The sequence below is a fragment of the Talpa europaea genome (genome assembly GCF_964194135.1).
Source record: "Talpa europaea genome assembly, chromosome: 1".
Lineage (NCBI taxonomy): Eukaryota > Metazoa > Chordata > Mammalia > Eulipotyphla > Talpidae > Talpa > Talpa europaea.
In genome coordinates, this window is record NC_140073.1 from 897783 (window position 1) to 916403 (window position 18621).

The following is an 18621-nucleotide window of genomic DNA, read 5'->3' on the forward strand; positions in this document are numbered from 1 at the left end:
GCAGCACCCTCCCAAAGAAAATCCCAGGGGCGCTTGTTTCTGGAGAACGTGGCAAACTGATGTTTGAAACCTGTTATTACTCATATAATTTTACTTTCATTCCTTCATGGATACATTTACCTGTGAAAACTTGGGGAGTTTCGGGTTGGGTTGGAGGGATCATCATTTTTGCCAGTAAAGTCAGTGGATCTTTTCATGTGATGGCTTTTCCCTTCCCGCTGTTCACCTGGCGTGAATGGAGACGGAGTCCATCTGTGAGCTCCCCTCCTCTCTGTCTTTAGCCTGTTCTGCTGGGACCCCTTGCAGCCTGCAGTTTTTATTACCAGCTTCATCTAGCTTCGCATCAGATGGGGCAAGCCCCTCTTTCTAGTGCATTCCGTTGAGAGCTGGCTGCCCTGCTCCCAGCCTGGCCGCGGGGGTGTCCGTGCTGAGCACCAGTGGAGCACTCGCACTCATGCTGACGGGGAGCGCATGGGTGTCTGGTGACGGGGATGGCTTGCTGTCTGTCTACCAAGGGCGGGCTGGGCTCTGTCTGCTCCAGTGGCAAGGGGCAGGGTCCTCACTTGAGTCTCGTATTCTCCACGGAGGTCACCACAGTCCTGTCCCACTAATGTCAGGATCCCCAGCTGGTCAGCTTTGTTGAGATAGCATTCATACACCATAGAATTCGCTTTTCATGTGTACAGGTCTTATACCTAATGCAACTTGGAAAAGAGGAACAAACTAGACCCAATGATAGCAGAAGGAAGGAAATCTAAAAATATAAGAGCAGAAACAAATGAGAGATCAAAAAGGTTATACCAAAAAAAATCAATGAAACGAAGAGCTGGTTCTTTGAAAAGATAAACAAAAGCAGACAAACGTCTAAGCAAGTTAGCAAAGACAAGAGGAGAGACGGAATTATTACACAGAACCAGAAATGAAAGTGGAGAAATCACCACAGTACATACATGCAAAGGGTTAGAAGAGCTTGCTATGAACAACCACATGCTATTTGATAACCTTGAAGAATTGGCAATTTTCTAGCTTAGCAAGACTAAACCAGGAAAAAACAAAAGTTGAATAAATTTATCACAATCAGGGAAATTAAAACAGTAATGAAAAATCTCCTCAAGGGCCTCCCCGGTGGCGCAGCGGTTGAGCACTGGGCTGCGAAGCTGCCCGCAGACTCTGCAGCGCCGATTCGATCCCTGGCCTGTGGCGAGGGTCCCGCATGGCGCGCAGACCTCTCCTGCTGCACCCGCTGCTCCCCTCAGCAGTGTCCTTCGGTCCTTCTGCCTGCTCTGCTCCCCGCTCTGGCTCTGGTGAATCCTCTCACCCTCCCGCGCTTCTGACTGTGCCCAGTGCTTGCATAAATAAATAAATAAATCTTAAAAAAAAAAAATCTCAAAACGAAAGCCCAGGATCAGATGACTTTACAAGCAAATTCTATCAAATCTTCAAGGACGAACTTATGCCGGTCTTGCTCAAATTGTTTCTAAAGGTCCAAGAAGAGGGAATGGTCCCTAATACATTTACTCGGCCAACATTACCCTAATACAAAACCAGATGAATACAGCACAAAAAAAGAGCGCTACAGAACAACATCCCCGATGAATGTTGACATGGAAATCTTCCACAAAACACTAGCAAATCCAACTCAACAACACATTACAAGGACTGTTCATTATAATCAAGTGGGATTTATCCCAGGGATGCGAGGATTGTTTAACACACATCAATCAATTAATGTAATAAATCACATCAACAAGCAAGAACACAAAAGACATATGAGAACAATAGATGCAGAGAAAGTATTTGACAAGATTCACCATCCATTTAATATTTACAAAAAAAAAAAAGAAGAAGAAGAAGAAGGTGGGAATAAAAGGAGCCTACCTCGACACAATAAAAGACATAGAGCACAGATCTACAGCCGGTGTCATATGGGGGGGTGAAAAACTGAACGTTTCCCTCTAAGGTCAGGAAGGAGACAAGGGTGCCCGCTGTCACCACTTCTGTTTAATTTTGTATTAGCGGTTTTAGCCAGAGCGATCAGACAACAACAGGAAATAAAAGGAATCCAGATTGGGAAGAAGAAGTGAAACCATATTATTTGCAGAAAATGTGACACTATATATAGAAACCGTAGACGCCACCAAAGAGCTACTAGAAACAATAAATAAATCAAGTGGCAACACCTAACACACAAAAATCGGTTGGTTTTTATAGCCAACTGATGAATGAGAAAGAAAGAAAAGAATTCCGTTCATAATTGCATCCCCGAAAACTCACATGCCGAGGAGCTGCGGGACTTCCACAGCGAAAGCCGCCCTAGGAAATGGTGACATGGCGGCGTGGCGAGGCGTCCATTCTCCCGGAGAGGAGGCGCAGGAGCCGGAATGATCATCTGCCAAAGCAACACGTAAACTTAACACAATTCCCATTAAAATACCAACAAAATTCTTCAAAGAAATAGAATAAAAATATTAAAATGTATATGAAACCAGAAAGGCTTTAACCAGCTAACGCAATCCCGGGGAACGGAGGAGGGGAACAGAGGCTTGTGCTACTGGCTTGAAACTATACCAGAAGCAGCAGTCACGGAAACAAGGCGGCGCTGGGATAAAGCCAGACGCCTGGGCCGAAGGAACGGAATGGAGCGCCCAGGAATACATTCGTGTCTATGTCAAGTTTCATTCGTGGTAAAAGAGCCACGAGAGTCTCCTCAAGAAATGAAGCCGGGCAACTGGATGGCCGTTCGTCAAGGAATGAACGTGGCCCGCTCTCTCCCTCCAAGCGTGAAAATCAATTCGAAACATTGAAGCCTCAGCTATAAGATCCACAACAATCAAGTGTGTGGAAGAAAACCCCCGCGACATCGACGGTAAAGACAGTTTTGGAGATTTGACCCCATGGAAAGGGATAGAAAAGCAAAAAAGCAAAGTGGAATGACCTCAAGTCCGAAAGCTCTTCCGCAGGCAAAGGCCGCCTCAGTCGCCCCGTGAGAGGGAGAAGGGAGCCACACGCCGGGGGGGGGCGGCCCACGCGGGCATCGCCGAGAGGCGCACGCGTGCCCCACTCAGGGGTAACGAGCGAGCCGCGCGGTGAGTAAACGGGCGGTGGGCCTGAAGCGGGTCAGCGGGCGGACACTGGGAGACGGGCAGCACCCCGACGGCGCCCAGCCTCCTCCCGACAGGGAGAGGCAGCTCGGGCCACGGGAAGGCGCCCCACGCCCGAGAGGCCCGTGGAGGGGACGCGGAGCCGAGCCGTGGCCGCGCCGCGGGGTGTGACTGAATGTGAACAGCTGGAAACGGGCGCACCGCGGGACCCGCCGCCCAGGCACACGGAGCCGCCCCCGGGACTCTGCTGTCCAGCGGCCAGCAGCCCTGCAGCGTCCTCTCCACAGCCGGACGCGGCGCTCTGAGCAGACGGGCCCGTCCATGCAGCGGACGCTGCTCGGCCGGGGGGCGACGGGGTGCTGCTGCGCGCAGCCAAGTGGCAGGGGGCCGAGGGCTCATGAGCGGCCGGGCCGGCGGGGACGGGTGCGGGGCCTTCATGCGGCACCTGCTGCAGCGGTGCAAAATCAGCTCGGGCCGCTGATGGGCAGCGAGGGGCCTGGGGCGGAGGGCGTGGGGCTGCAGGAAGGGCCCGGGGTACGAGGGAAGCGGTGGGGGGGGCAAAAACTGGCAGTTCAGGAAACTTCCGAAAAATCACTGGCCGCCGAGGTCTCCATCTCGTGACAGGGGACGTCCACTCGGAAATCAAAGCATCGAAGTGGACCTGGCCGTGAGAGAGACGCCCGAGGCTGCGCTTCCCCTCGGCTCGTGAGTGTCCCTGAGCCGCGAGGGGCTGCGACCTCTGGGCCGCTGGGGACAGTTCAGATCCGGACAGAGGGCGGAGGGAGGGCCGGAGGCCGGACTCGGGCCCATCAGCCCTCGCAGCCAGCCCTGCAGAGGTGCGGCCGGCACGGCCTCCCCCGGGGCTGCAGGGGCGCCTCCTGGGCGGGAGGGCCCGGGTCAGGGCAGGCTGCCTGCGCCTCACCACCGAGGAGGAAGAGCGGCCGGGGCAGGCCTCCCTCCGGAAGGCCGTTGGGAGGGTGGAGGCTGCCACCTTCTGGCCCAGGGAAGCAACCTCCCAGCCGGAAGGGCCTGCCGGAGGCCTGCACCCGCCGCCTGGGTCCCCCGGGGTAACCGTCCGGGTAAACTGAGGCAGCAGACAGAAAACAGGCAGAGGCAGGGAGGCAAGCAGAGCTGAGAGAAGAAACAACTGCGGGGAGTGCAGGGAGCAAGTGGTGGAGACTGGGGGGGCACACGGGGGGGGGCGGGGGCAGGTGGGAGGGGCAGGTGGACAGGCCAAAGGGGCAGGGGCGGCAGGGCCGGGGGGCGGGGGCGGGGGCGGGGGCGGGGGCTGGGGCGGTGCGCAGGTGCACACACAGGTGCGGGTGCCCACACGCGAGCACACCCAGGCACACGGCCCTCCTGGAAACAGGCGGCAGCCTGGCCGCGCGCGCCCGGCCCTCGGGACAGGGCAGCCCTGGAGCCCCGTCCCCTGGCTTCTGGGGGCCACCCCCGTGCTGCAGCCCCCGGGTCCCGCCCCGCGGAGGTCCTGAGAGGACCCGCCTGACAAGAGGTGAGGCGACCCAGCCCCACAGCCGGGTGTTGGGCGCGGCCCTCCTCCCCCCCACGCCGTCCCCCAGCCCAGCTCCCCGCAGACCCGCCTGCCCCCCGAGGCCTCAGACCCCAGGCTGCTTCCCCAGGCCCTTCCAGGGGTGTTTGCTGGTGAACGACCCTCAGGATGGTTGTCCCGGCCTCCTGGGAGGAGTGAGCCCCGCACGCTCCCGGGGCCCTCTGCTCCCCCACTCCCCGGCCTGAGACCCCACAGGGCGCCCGCCCCCTGGCCCAGCCACTCCTCCTACCGTCCCCTCCAGGGGCCACCGGGTGGCAGGGGCTGGCCCGGCTGCCCCACCCCTTCCTGCCGCCTCTTCCGGGGCACCCAGCCCCACTACAGACCGACTCTGGGGCGGCTCCCCTGCAGCTGAGGGGGAGCCCCCGCCCCCTGGAAACCACAGGGCGAGGAGCACACAGGCCGCCATGGGGCCTCGGCGCAGAGTCAGGGTCGCCAAGTGCCAGATGCTGGTCACCAGCTTCTTTGTCCTGGTAAGAGGCAGTTGGGGGGCCAGGCCCCGGCACTGTGGTCCATGCCCCCTCACCCCTGCCACACACCCCGCCCCACTGACACCCCTGCTCCTGTGGCCATGCGCTGGGCCCCGGTGGAGTGACTGGTGGCCCTCTGGGCAGGATGTCCTGCGGGCAGTGTCCATTCTGCCGGGCAGCCAGGGCCGGGGGAGAGCGGGCGGTGCGGGAGGGGGGTGGCAGGGAGCTGGGGGCACACATGGGAGGCTGCAGGGAGCTGGGGGCCCCTACTCTGCAGAGTGACCCGCAGCCGGGGGGCTTGGGCCAGCTGCCTGAGCGGGTTTGGGGAATGCCCACGGATCTGTGTGTCCAGCCGCCCACCTGGCCTGCTTCCTAGGTGCTGGGCCTCTCTGTGGCCGCCGTGGCAGCCCTCACCTACTTTGGGGCCCACTTTGCCGTCATCAGCCGCGCAGCCTGGGAGAGGGCACCCCACGGGCCAGCGCACCTCTGGGGTGAGTGGGCTTCTGCAGGACCGCTGTCGGGGAGGGGGCCCTGCGGGCAGGAAGGAGGGGGCCCTGGGGGCTGGGGAAGGGGCCCCGGGGCTGGGAGGGGGCGGGCTGGCGAGAGGGGCCGCTCCACGGGCGCCTGGGCAGTGCCTTGCTCCACCTGGGCCCCACCCGCAGGGGCTGAGAACGGGTGAGCCTGCGGGCTGCTGCTGGAGGGACCCACAGAGAGGGCGCCCCAGACAGGTCTGAGCAGCTCTGGGGACGCAGGGCGCTCGGCTGCCCTCAGGGGAGAGCACGGGAACAAGGACGGCAGGAGCAGCTCAGCTCGGAGGGGTGGGTGCACCCCTGGGCCTCCCAGCCCCCCACGCTATTCCCCAAAGCCTGCAGGCCCGCCTCGGCGGCTGGAGGGGAAGCCGGAGCCCGCCTGGCCCGATAAGATTACGGCCCCTCTCACCGCCGTTCCGGGGGTGGGGTCCTGGCCCCAGAGATAGTGCGGGCAGGAGGCAGAGCTGCAGGGGGGCTGGGCGCCCCCTCCCCGGGTCCCTCTGAGCAGTGCAGGAAGGGGTGGGGCCCCGGCGCCCCTGCGGCCACCTCGGGGTTGGGTTTCAGACCCGGCCCCCACGCAGGGGCCCCCTGTCCGGCACCCCTAACTCTTCTCTCTCCCCCAGCCATCTCCTTGGGCGCCGGGCTGGCGGGGCTCCTGATTCTGGGGGCCCTCCTGAGCGCCGCCGCCACGGTGAGGGAGGCCGCGGGCCTCATGGCGGGGGTGAGTTCTCCAGGCCCGTGGGGTCCCCGTGGCTCCTGCAGGGGTGTGGGTGGGCAGCGCCTCCCGGCCGAGCTGCTGCGGAGGCAGGGGCTGCCGGGTCTGCTGCTGTGGGGAGCGTGGGGGCTCGGGGGCGCGTCCCCCTTTCCTGTCATGAAGACACGGCGGGCGGTGGCCCCCAAAGTGCCCGGGCAGCTGTGGTCTGGGCGGCCGCAGGCGAGTGGGCCCCAAGGCGTGGCCGGCACACCGCTCGCGCCAGGCCGGCCCTCGCCTGGGCACCGCCACCCCAGCCCCGCCCCGCCTGCCCACGGCTTCGGGGCTCCCCGTGCGGACCGGCCCCAGGTTTGAGCGGCCCTCCCGCCCCCAGCCGCCCGCCCGCCCGCCCGGCCTCGGGAGTGGGGCTGCACCGAGCGCCTGTTTCCAGCCATCGCCGGGGCTGCGAGGACCCTCGGGGCGTGGGGACCCCCGGGGCTGCGAGGACCCTCCGGGGCGTGGGGACCCCCGGGGCTGCGAGGACCCTCCAGGGCATGGGGACCTAGTGGGCCAGGCCCTGGGGTGGCGGCCCCGCCTGCGGTCTTGGCTCGGCGGGGCAGGGGGGCGTCCCGGCTGTGGCTGGGAGCCGGTGGGGGGGGGGGCGGGGGGTGTCCCTCCAGGGGCGCCCGGGAGGGGCCCCAGAGGCCTGGGGGCGGGGCCGCTGGCCATGCGGGCGGGGCGCAGGCGGGGCGCGGGCCCACGTGTGCTCCCCAGCTTTCCGCGCTGCCGCGGGTTCTTCTTGGGGTCGCCTCAGCAGCTCAGCACCCTGGCCGGGGGGCCGCGGTCGGGGACGCCTGGGCCTCCAGCCTGTCCCGGGCCGGACGGGGTCAGGAGCCGGTCGGCGGGCGGGGCGTCCACCCGGGAGCCCCGGTGCTGACCGCCTTCTGCACCCGGGCGCCCCGGCGGCGGCGGAGGCTGGGGCGTGGGCCCAGCGGGACCTGGGGCGCCGGGACCCGGGCCCGGAGCTCCGTGCGAGCACGTGCGCGCGTGTGCAGGTGCGTGCACCCCGTGTGTGTGCCCGGGCGCCGTGTGCCTGCGCGTGTCGTGCGCGCCTCACGTGCAAGCGGGCGCCTGGGCGTGTTTGCTGCGTGTGCAAGCCCCTCGCGAGCCTGCGCGCTGCGTGTCGGGCCGCGGCCGGGGAGGCCGGGCTGCCCAGCGCCGCCAGCCGCGCCCTCGCTGCCCCCGCGGGCGCCGGGGAGCTGCGGGCAGCCTGGCGCGGGCCGGCGGGGCCGCTCGGGTTTGTTTCTGCTTTATTTTGAGTGGGCAGCGGAACGGGCAGGGGAGCGGGAACGGGCAGGGCGGGCAGCGCGCCGGGCGCGCGGCGCGGAGGGGACTCGGGCTCCTCTGGCGTGAGGGGTGGTTCCTGGAAAATGCTGGTCCTGAGCGGCCCGCAGCCCGCAGCCCAGGAGGCCGCCGGGGAGATGGTGTCCAGAGGGGGAGGCAGCCCTGGGGCGGGGGGCACCTCGGAGGCCCGCACACCCTGGGCGGCAGGAGGGACCCGGCAGGCCCCAGGCCCTGGTGCCCACACCCAGTTTGGTGCTGGGAGCGGCCTTGCCCAGCGCGGCAGAGGCCCAGGACGGCTTCTCCCACCCTGCCCAGCGCGTGTCTGCCCAGCGGCCGGCCTGCCCGCGCCCCTTCTGTGGGCACGTGTTGGGAGAACGGCCTTCCGGGCCGTGGGTCGCCGGGGGGCACGCCAGCCCGGGCCGTGGGGCCCTCAGGAGCCAGGGCGGGGCCTGGGCAGGGCCAGGAGGGGCCAGAGCTCCTGGAGGGCAGCCTGGCGGGCCAGACCTGGGTGCCAGCGCCTCTGGGTGGGCACCGTCCCCAGGGGCCGGGTCAGGCCCTCTGGAGCTCCTTCTGCCCTGCCCAGCCTGGGGGTGTCTGCGCATTGGGGGTGTTCGCTGGCTTCTGCAGGGGGGCTCAGAGCATAGGGTCCCTGGCTGAGAGGAAGGCCCAGTGGGGAGGTGGAGAAATGACCCCACCAGGGACGCCTCTCTTCTCCTAATTGGGGTTCAGGGCAATGGGAAGAGAGGGGCAGGGGCGCACAGCGTGAGAGAAGGCAGGCTGTGCCCCCCGGCAGCCCCCAGCTGCTGGCCCGGCCCGCTGGCCCTAGCCTCCGCCCCTGGAAGGGCCGGCCCTGGTGGGAGGTCAGCACCTGGAGCCTCCCCCGGCCTGGAGCGCCCAAGGGGGCAGTGTCAGCCCAGGCTCCGGGAAGGCTCTGCCTGGCCCTCCCGGGGTCAGTGGCCTCCGGAAGCAGCCCCAGGGGGCATGTGCCCTGTCACCCCCACCCCAGGATGGCTGCCCCGCCCAGGACAGGCAGGTGGCCCCTGCGGGCCGGTCACCAGGCCACCAGGTCAGGGGGGCATCGGCCAGGGGCAGCGCCTGGAGTGACCCGCCCGCCCCCGCAGGGCTTCCTGTGCTTCGCGCTGGTGTTCTGCGCCCTGGTGCTCGTGGCCTTCTGGCGGTTCCAGACCCCCACGCCGGTGAGCACGCCCCGCCTCCACCCCCGCCCGCCTCCACCCCCGCCCTGCGCCCTCCCAGGGCTGGGGCAGGCTGGGGCCTGGGGACAGTCAGGCAGACGCGTCTGGACTCCTGGCCCTTCTGCCACACAGGGGCCCTCCAGGTCGGGGTCACAGCGCAGGGCCTGGGCTGGGGTCTGCCCGTCTGGCTCCCCTGCAGGCAGCTGCACCCCCGCCCCAATAGCTTGTGCTCCAGCTTAGTGGGGCCGCCTGCGCCCTGCCCGCGCGCCCTCCCCGAGTAGACGGGGCCTGAGCTGCCCAGGCCCCTGTGGGCAGCAGGTCTGAGCCTCTGAGCAGGGGGCAGGCCCGGCCCCGCCCTGACGCAGGCAGGCAAACCCCTTGGCCCGGAGCCGAACAGCCCCTGCCGGCCAGCCCAAGCCCTCTCCTCTGGGGGGTGGTGTCAGGAGCCCGGCGCCCGCCCAGACCCACTCACCCCCATTGCTCCCCGGCACCTGCCCGAGGGGCCCCCGAGACACCCCAGGCAAGGGTCAGACAGGGCCAGCCCCCATGGGAGCCTGAGCACAGGGCCAGCGGCTCCTCCCATGGCCAGGCCCACCACGGAGGGCGCCCCACCGCCCGCCACTCCGGACCCGGCTGCCAGTCCCTAGGGCCGCTCGGCCTTGGCAGGGCTGGGCTGCAGCCAGCACAGCCCCGGGGCTACTCATTACTGACCACAGCCCAAGCGCGCGCCCACAGCTCTGTGCCCGCTGGCCCGCAGCCACACCCGCCAGGAACGAGCTGGTCCCTGAATAATTCATGTGCGGGTGAGGCGCAGGCGGCTCTGGGGTCTGCCTGTTCTCACGGCTGGGCCCTGCCCGGTGGTCCTGGGGGCTGGCAGCAGGCCTGGGCACAGCCAGGAGGCGGAGCCGACCACGTGGGCAGGGCAGGGTGAGTACAGGCAGAAAGAGGGGTCAGCAGCCCAGGAACCCTAAGTCCTTGGCTCTGAATCCTCCTCTTGGGGTCACCCCCAGGAGCTCTGGGGGGACTTTAGAGTAGGCAGGGAGCCCGGATCAGGGCCATGCAGCCCCTTAGTGCTGGAGGCGGGACTGGGGCTGCAACAGGGCTGCCTGCGAGGGTCTCGGGCCTGTTCACCCGAGTCCTCCGGGCGGCAGGACCGCCACCTTCCTTCCCAGAAGGCAGCGTGAGGGGCAGAGCCAGCCTGAGTCCTCTGGTATACCCCAGCCCTCGGGGGCACAGCCCAGCCGGGAGGGCTCAGGGTCTCGAGGTGGACACTGGACCTGACAGGAGCCCCGGGGCCCCAGGGCAGTCTGGGAAGCCTTCTTGGAAGGGGAGATGTTCCAGTTGGTCTTTGAAGGAGTAGCTTGGTCCAGGGAGGGCATTTGGTCTCGGGGGTGCTGCGTAAACAAAGGACGGGGTGCTTACAAGGACAGAGACAGCGAGGCCTGGGTGATGTTGGGGTGTGGCGTGAGGACGGGGCTGGCCGCCTCCTCGCCATGGTCTGCCTGGGGAGCGCCTCTGTCCAGAGCCCTCCCTGGGCACGAGTGCCCCGACCAGGGCCTTGCCTGGAGCCAGCTGCCACACTTCGGGAGCGTGCTGGGCGGCTCTGGAGACCACCAGAGTACAACCACCCAGCCTGGTCTGCCCCGGGCTCCCGGTCAACTAAGCAGGGCACCCCCCAGGCCTCAGCCCCCACGCGTGCAGGAGCCAGGCGGGGCAGGCAAGCTGGGCTCTGACTTACCCCGGGCCGGGGGCAGGGGTGTGGCATCAGCCAGCCTTCTGGGGGAGAGGCCCACAGTTGAGGTCTGGGGGGATCTCCTGAGACCAGGCCTCAGGGAGCTCTCCTGGGAGGAGGCGGGGGACCTACTGGGGCACTCAGCTCCGGGGTGGGACCCGCCTCGGGGAACCCCACGGGTTCCAGTGCAGCCCCGCCCCCAGCCCCCGCCGGCCGCCCTCAGGTGGAAGACGCTGCCCTGGATGCCTACGACCTGCTGTACGACCGGGCCCTGAGGCGCTTGCCCGCAGCCCCGAGCCGGGAGCTGGTGGCCGTCCAGGACACGGTGAGCGGCCCCGCCGGTGGCTCGGCTGTCGGCCTCCCCACTCGGGCACAGGCCCCAGAGTCAGCAGAGCTGGGCCAGGCGCTGGGCAGGGGAGCAAACGACAGGCCACTGACGCCCTCTGCGGGGGCGAGCGTCCCCCCTGCCCAGACAGGCTGCCACTGTGCACCCAGAAACCCTGCCCACACAGGGCAAAGCGGGTCAGATGGCGGCAGCCGGGTTAGGTGGGGCCCTCCTGGGCGGTCAGGGCCATGTGGTGAAGCCGCTTTGACAGGAAAGCCCAGGATGGCATGGGGGGCAGCCATGTCGCTCCGGTCACTGGGCGTCTTTGCGCCTCGGCCAGGCCGCTGGGCCCGGGACGAGCTGTGTCCGCTGTCACTGCAGTTCCTGTGCTGCGGGAAGAGCTCGCCCTTCGGCCTCCTGGGGAGCGCGGACGCCCACCTGTGCCAGGGCCCAGAGGCGGCGCGGCAGGTGAGGGGACTGGCGAGCATGACCCTGATGTGGGCCGGGCCCTGCGCCCCCTCAGGCGCTTCCAGGCCTGGGGGCTCAGCACAGGCCCAGGGCCAGAAGCACAGGGGTGGGGTGGCAGGCGGGCGGGCAGCTCTGGGTCCGGGGCGGGGAGGTGGGCAGCCGCCCCGCAGAGTCCAGCCCCCCTAAGGGGGCGGGGGCAGGGCAGGCAAGAGGCCTCTGGAAGCCCCTCCCCTGCCACCCCCCAGTCCCCACCCAGTCCCACCCGGCCTCCAGGAACAGGCCCATCCTATCCCCAGGAGGGCACAGACGGCCCTGGGCCCAGCAAGGGGGCGCAGAGCTGGCCCCGAAGGCCCCTGCTAGAGTGCTGGGGGGGTCAGCAGCACGCAAGGGGCGAGAAGTCGGGGTGGCCTCATGTCTCTACCCCAGACAGCGCAGGGAACACCTAGAGGAAGGCACCCCTGGGCCTCAGGCCTGTGCCCTCGCGCCAAGCTCTCCCCGGCTCTGGGGGTCATGCCTGGCGCGAGGGCGCGGGCGCTGCTGGCAGCCCTGGGCGGAGCCGCTCCCGCCGGCTAGGAGGGGACATGCGCCGACTTCTCCAGGGCTGCCTGTCACGCATCCGGGGCTTCCTGAGGACCCACGCGACCGTCGCCTCCACGCTGACCACCTTAGGCCTGGCCTGCACGGTACTGCACCCATCCGGACCCGCCACCCCCACATGGAAGGGCGGGTGGGCGCCAAGGCTGCTGGTCTGCGGGGGAACAGGGAGGAGCCCCTCCCTTCTCGACTCAGGCCCTCCCCCCCATGCACCCCACTCTGCTTGGCCCCCACCCTCTGTGCACCCCCTCTGCTCAGCCCCCGCCCCCCCGGCACATCCCACTCTGCTCAGCCACACACACACCCCTCCTCCCTGCATCCCCCCTGCTCAGCCCCTGCCCCCCAGGTGTACCCCACTCAGCTCAGCTCCCGCACCCCTAGGTTTACGCCATGCTGCTCAGTTCCTTCCTCTGGTTCGCCATCCGCGCGGGCTACAGCTTGGACCGCAAAGGCAAATACACCCTGAAATCAAGGTAGGCCCCGCCTGCCCCTCCACCTCTCCCCATGGGTCCCGCAGCCCTGAGTTGGGGGGAAGCCAGCGGTCAGCCCTTGCCGGCCTCTGGGGAGCCCAGCCTGTGGAAGCAGGGCCTGGAGAATGGCCCGACCCCACATACCCTGTTCTGAGGCCAACACGGGACCCTGCTTTCCCCAATCCCTGCCAAGACCTGACCTCATGATGCCACTGACACCCCAGAGGGCGGCTTCCTGCGCCCCAAAACTATAGCCCCAGGCCAGACTTTTGATCTTAGGGACCCCCAGGGCTCCCACGTTTAGGGAACAAGGAGGGCCCAGAGCCAGCCTGCCCACTGGCACTCCCGGCCCTGCTTGCCTGCCACCCCGTCTGCCCACCTCTGTCCTGGCCATCTGGGCCCTCCTTGCTGGGCACCCTGCCTGACCCCTTGCACAAGAATTGCCTCAGCCCACTCTGCTCCCCAGAGCCCGCGACTGCCGGCCGCAGCCCAGCTCCTGTGGACGCCTAGCGGGCTGCGAGGCCCGACGGAAGCAGATCTGCGGCACGACTGTCCAGCCCCGCGCAGGCTCGCCCCGCGGCCTGTCCACCCATGGGCTGTCCTTAAGGGGGCGAGAGCTGGTCCCTCTACGGGGGTGGGGTGGGACGGAGGCCCCCAGATCAACAGGCCTGTGTAAGCAGCCGGAGGGTGTCCAGGGGGACAGGCCGGGCAGAGGGCAGCTGAGTAGCCTGCGGGCTGCCGCGGAGGGTGCCTCAAGGTGATGGTCCGGGCGGCCTGTCCCCCGCCCCAGCCCCGCGGGCTCTGGAGAAGGGCCTGGCTCGCAGGCCGCGGGCGGGGTCCAGGCTGTGCTGGGGGCAGTGATGTGACGGTGGCCATGCTCTGGGCCACTCTGTTCCTTCCCCCGGGCCCCGCCCTGGGGTCACCATGACCCCTGGAGTCCTGCTCTGGGGAGTCTCTCTGCCCCGCAGGGTCCTCTGCTCAAGACCCAGCCCCGGCCCCCAGGGGCCGACAAAGGAGAAGGGAAGGTCAGGGGCCCCTTTCCACTTCCAAGGGGGGTTGGCTGCCCCCTCAAGTCCCACAGAGGGGCTCCTCTAAAGCAAGAACCCCCCATGCTGGACGCCGGACAGTGACCCCGCGGCCAGTGCAGCCTTGCAGTAACACGCCCGAGGCTCACACACGTGCTCACGCTGCACACGCGCTTCTGAGCTCATGGCGTGTCCACTGCGGGCGCCGCGGCCAGGGTCCCCGAGCCAGGGGGCTGGTGCAGGCGGCCCTCCTCGTGTCCCGGGTCCCCTGGCACAGGAGCCACGGCCCCCACGGGTCGCGGGGGGAGGCTGCCCGCCTGCTGCCTGCCGCCACGGGGCGCCCGCCACGCAGACCCCCTCCCGAGCGGCCCCAGCCTGGACGGCCCTGGAGGCAGGAGGACCCGCCTCCAAACCCACGTAGGAGCCGCCCCTCGCCCACCGGTGCCACCGCCACAGTCGGCCCGCAACCAGGGTCTCCCCGCACCAGATGGGCCCACGGGGGTGCCGTGCGGCATGGGGGCGGGCTGAGACCCCTCCTGCGGCTCCCCGTGGCGCCCGCTTCTGGCGCCTGATTCTCCGCTGGGCTCCACGCCCTTCGTGCTGCCCGGGGAGCACACAGGACACGCCTGGACGCCGCCCCGTCCGGCCTCACCCGGCTGCCCGGTCGGCGTCCCCAGCAGGGCCGGCCACGCCACGGCAGCTGGGGGACACTGCCCAGCACCGAGACACCCCAGGGCCCCCCTCTCCACAAGGGCCCTCATCGCCCTCTGCAAGGCTGAGATCACTCGAGCCCTGCGTCCACCCTGTCTCCTCAGTTACGGCAGTTTCCCACCCCCCAGCCCCCTGGCCCCCCGCCCCCACTGCCCTCCCCCGGCCCCCACAACGCCCCCAGCCCTCCCCCAAACCCCCTGCCCCCAGCTGTCAGGGCAGAGCCAGAAGCCCAGGTCCTGCTCTCACTGGCCACGGAGCCTCACCCCTGGGCCTGCCCCCGTCCTTGTGCCTGGAGGTCAGCACTGAACACTGGGTGGGGGCGCTCAGCCGCCCAGAACCCCGGGGTTCTCCTTGCCCAGCGTCCCGGTACATGCTGCCTGCTCCTCCCCCCACTGGGCTGCGTCCGACCCCCATGGCGCCCCCGACGCCCTAGTTCTTCTTGGCAACCGGCAAGCAGGGGCGGCCACAGCAACCCGGTCCCCAGCAGACGCCCTCCTCGGCGGGGGAGCTCCCGACGCAGCAGCCACGGCCCGGGTCCCGTGCCCACCCCGCCGCCCCTCTTGCGCAGCCGCGCCCCGAGATCGAGACCCACTGCCACCTGCCGCGCTCGGCAACCTGGAGAGCGGGGTGGGGCGCTTGAGAGCCCGTGAGCAGGTCTCGGCCGGTTTCTTCACGGTTGTTCCATGAAGTCAGGCTTCCTCCTTAAGGCCACGTCGGCGCGATCGTGCCCACCGACACGGCACTCCGGGCAAGCCCGCGGGGTGCGCGTGTGCGTGGGGCGCCTCCGTGGCGTCTGCTGTGCGGAGACAGACGCCCACTGAAGTCACGCGAGTGAACCCGTCGCGGGGAGGGAAAACAAACACTCCTCCCGCGAGGGAGCAGATAACGTTTCCATTCGGCCCACGCGAGGTATAATTTACCAAAGCGTGGCGGGTCCTGGCTTGGAGAGGAAAGGAAAGGGGGTGTTTGTCAACCCTGGAAAACGGAGGCACGCGAGAGCATGACCGCCTCGGACACAACGCCGTCAACCGGCTCTCCCCGCGGCGCGCCCGGCCACGTCCGGGGTCTTGATCCGCGTCCCTGGTCTCTCGAATCCAGTTTTCCCGGGTCTGGACCTTCTTACCCAGCCCGGTTGAGGGACAAACCCGCACCCGGCAGCACGTGCCGAGGCCCCGGCCGGGCCGCCTCCGGGCGCCCGCGGACGACACCGCCACGAGCGACAGCGTCTGCCGAGGACGGGCGGCCCGGGGGCGGGCCGGGCCGGGACTCGGCCTGGCTGGCGCTGGCGGCGGGGGTGACCGGGCAGCGGGATCTGAAGGAACTTGCCGGGCCAGAGCATGCTCGGGAGCTCTCGCCGCCTCGGAACACGCAGCTGCACACCGCGGGCGCCAGACTGCCCGCGCCAGCACCCGGAGGCCTGGCCTGCTCCGGCCTCTCCGCGAGGAGGGAGAACGGGCCTCCTGGGGGTTTCCAGAGTTCCTGGAAAGCGTCTCTGCGTCAAGTCTCCGTTTAGAATTGGATTTGGGGAAGTCTGTGGAAAGCATAAAAGATGTCAAAGAGCCTGACCACGCGACACGGGCGCTTATCACCAAACGATGCCTGATTAGGCATTAGCCGAGCGCCAAGGATTCCACAGGCGCCCAGAGAAGCTTCACGTCGTCCTGGGGGGGACTCAGGGCCTGAAACCCACAGGGCCGGGTGCGCCTCGGTGACCCAAGACCCCGTGATAAAGAGAGACCAGAGAACAAACACTTGATTCCCTGGCAGATTCCATGAAAGGGGAAGAAAGGCCCTCGCAGCCCTCGCAGCGCCTCCTCGGGCCGGGCCCGGGGCTCGGCAGGGCGGCCCTTCGCAGCAGACGTCGGAAGCGCGTGTGGCCCCTGCAGCACGCCGTTCAGGGGCGGCTTCATTAAAAGCTCCTCCCGGCACGCGTCTGTGTTCCTGCCCCCTGAGGAGCTGCCTGGGGCGACGGGCAGTCTCGGCCGGAGCCCGCAGCCACGCCAGCCCCAGGACGGGGCCCAGAACGGCCGCCCTTCCTAGAGCCCGAGGGCGTCTGTCCCGTGTGCTTCTCCCCGCGTCTTCTCTCCCTGCGGCCGGCGCGGAGAAGCAGGCCCAGCCGACTCGGCCGGGGGCAGGGTGCCCCCATGTTCGCCTGTGCGCCCAGCATTTGCAGGGTGAGCCGAGCGCAGAGGACGGCCGCCCAGATCCTCCCGAGGCCCGAAGGGGGCGGGGGTCGGGCACGCGTGCGTTTCTGCCCGGCAGCCGGCCTGGGACATGTCCTCCCGCCTTTGAGTGTGGACCTGCGCCGTCGGGGCCCGTGGGCCGCGGGCCCGTCACCCCACGCGCCGGCTGTCGGAATAAGCCCCTTGTGCGTGTTCGTCTCTCGGGGCTGTCTCCGCAGACCCCTGACCGATGCAAACTCAGGGTCCGAGCCCACCGCAGCCGCTGGGCCAGCCCCGGGGCCCCTTGGGCTAGGGGCACGGCCCTGGGTCAGGGTTTGCGGCACCAAGCCCGCAGCACGTCCTGTCCCCATCAAGAAGGGGCAGCAGGTGTCTTGGGCTGGGGCCCCCAGAGGAAGCCCGTGGGCGGCCGTGAAGGCAGAGATCTTGGCTGGACCCCTGACCCCGCCCGCGGGTGGCAGTCCTGGGCTGGTGTGGAGGCCCCATGGGGCACAGCCCTCGGAGGCCCCGCAGGGGCCCCCACACACGGCAGCAGAACCAGCTCCACGCTGGGCTGCGGGTCTCAGCTGAGGCCCCGTTGGGCCGGGTGGGTTAGACTCGGGGTGCAGCGTCACCCGGGTAGTGGGCATCGTGAGGCTCTGCCCTGACCAGCCTGATGCCGAGTGACGGAGCGGGGCTCACTGAGCACCGACCATTCAGGAGCCCCTGGGCCTGCCTGCTGTCCCCAGCCGGGCGTGGGTCAGCGGAGGAGGCCGCATGGTGGACACAGTGGAGCCCCACAGCCTCTGCGGTCGCCTTGGGCTGTTTGTCCCCAGACACGCAGGCGCCAGCAGGGACCCCAAACAGGCAGGGTCTGGTCATGCCCCTCAGGACAACGCAGGGCTGCTGCCCCCGAGGCCCCCAGCGCCGCCCTCGGTGAGAAGATGTGCAGCGGCCGCAGCCTGAGGAGGGTGGCCGGCCGGGGCGCAGGCGCAGAGGCCGGCAGAGCGGCCGGACGCAGGAGTGAGCGTGGACGGCTGGGGCCCGACTCCAGCTGCAGGACGGGGCCGTCCTTTCTCCTCCCCGCAAACCTGCCAGACCCAAAGGGTTCACAGAGATCCCCCCAGAACGTGGGGAAGCGTTTCTAGTTTGGGTGAGCACCTTCTCCGGGGTGGGCTGCAGGGGTGGGGCGGGGGCGATTCAGGGGGCAGCTCCCCAGCGCCTTGGTGCTCCAGGGCAGGGGCACTGCCCGTGGTGGCCGCTGGGGAAGGAATCTGGTGCCAAGGCTGAGGATCAGCCTGAGCATGGGCTGAGAAGCGAGAGGCTGAGGGCAGCTGGGTGGGCGGAGACCCCGGCCCAGACCCCATGGGTCAGGCCTCGCCCTTAGCCAGACGACAGCCCGGGCAGCCCTGCCCAGCCCGGGTGGGGGGTGGACACAGAGCCGCCCCCGCCCCACAGCTGCGTCACCCTCAGCCAGCCCCTGCCGGTCCCTCCTCCGCTCCCGGAGCCGCCAGCCCCTGGACAGGAAACATCAACAATGGACACCCCAACCCTGGCCTCTGCGGCCACCAGCGCTCCGGGGCCTGCCGGCCCCAGCCCCCACCGACTCCCGGCCCAGGTGCCCGTTGGTCGCAAACAAACTTCTGAGCTTTGGACTCAGCCTCCCAGCAGCTCGCGGGGGCCTCCCCAGATGCAAGGCCCCTCCCCAGTTCCGAGTGAGCACTCGACAGCGAGACCCCCTCCTGGGCCCCAGGCCGGACGTGGCTTCCCGGCCTGGCCCTGCACCAGGAGGGGACAGGAGGTGCTACGGCAGCGGCCAGCGCGAGCAGGGCCAGGCCCCAGGAGCCGCTGGCTGGGGGGCAGGCCGGAGACACCCCAGGGCCAGGGCTGAAGGCGAGGGAGGCCTGGGTCCCACCTGGGCTGGGGGGTGGGGGAAGCAGGGTGAGCCGACACCAAGGCCTGGCCGGGTGGGTGCAGCCCAGGGCAAGCTGGTCACTCTGGGAAGCAGGACTGTCTGTGTGTCCTCCCAGCACCCCCACCTCCAAGTCAACGGTGGTGGTGGGGCGGCCGAGGGGCACCCAGGCCCCTCAAGGCCATCGCCCCAGGGCCAGAGCCCCTCCTCCCCAGCAGGCAGCGCGGGGGCCCACAGGGGTCGCCCCCAGCAGCACAGCCTCCTCCCACTCACAGGCCGCAGTGTCTGCCCCGCTGGGGACCGTGGCCTCCTGGTCCCTGCACCAGCCCGTC

At 68.2% G+C, this 18621-nt stretch overlaps 1 protein-coding gene across 1 annotated transcript; it reads left to right on the forward strand.

Annotated features, from left to right (window-relative positions):
* Positions 1 to 5072: 5072 nt before the first annotated feature.
* TSPAN32 (tetraspanin 32) lies at positions 5073 to 15731 on the forward strand (the record flags this gene model as incomplete). Its single annotated transcript, XM_084249847.1, has 9 exons — positions 5073 to 5138; positions 5512 to 5626; positions 6289 to 6386; positions 8822 to 8896; positions 10849 to 10950; positions 11332 to 11418; positions 12018 to 12101; positions 12394 to 12485; positions 15317 to 15731. The coding sequence occupies 9 exons, from the start codon at positions 5073 to 5075 to the stop codon at positions 15729 to 15731; spliced, it is 1134 nt and encodes a 377-aa protein (XP_084105973.1).
* Positions 15732 to 18621: the final 2890 nt, after the last annotated feature.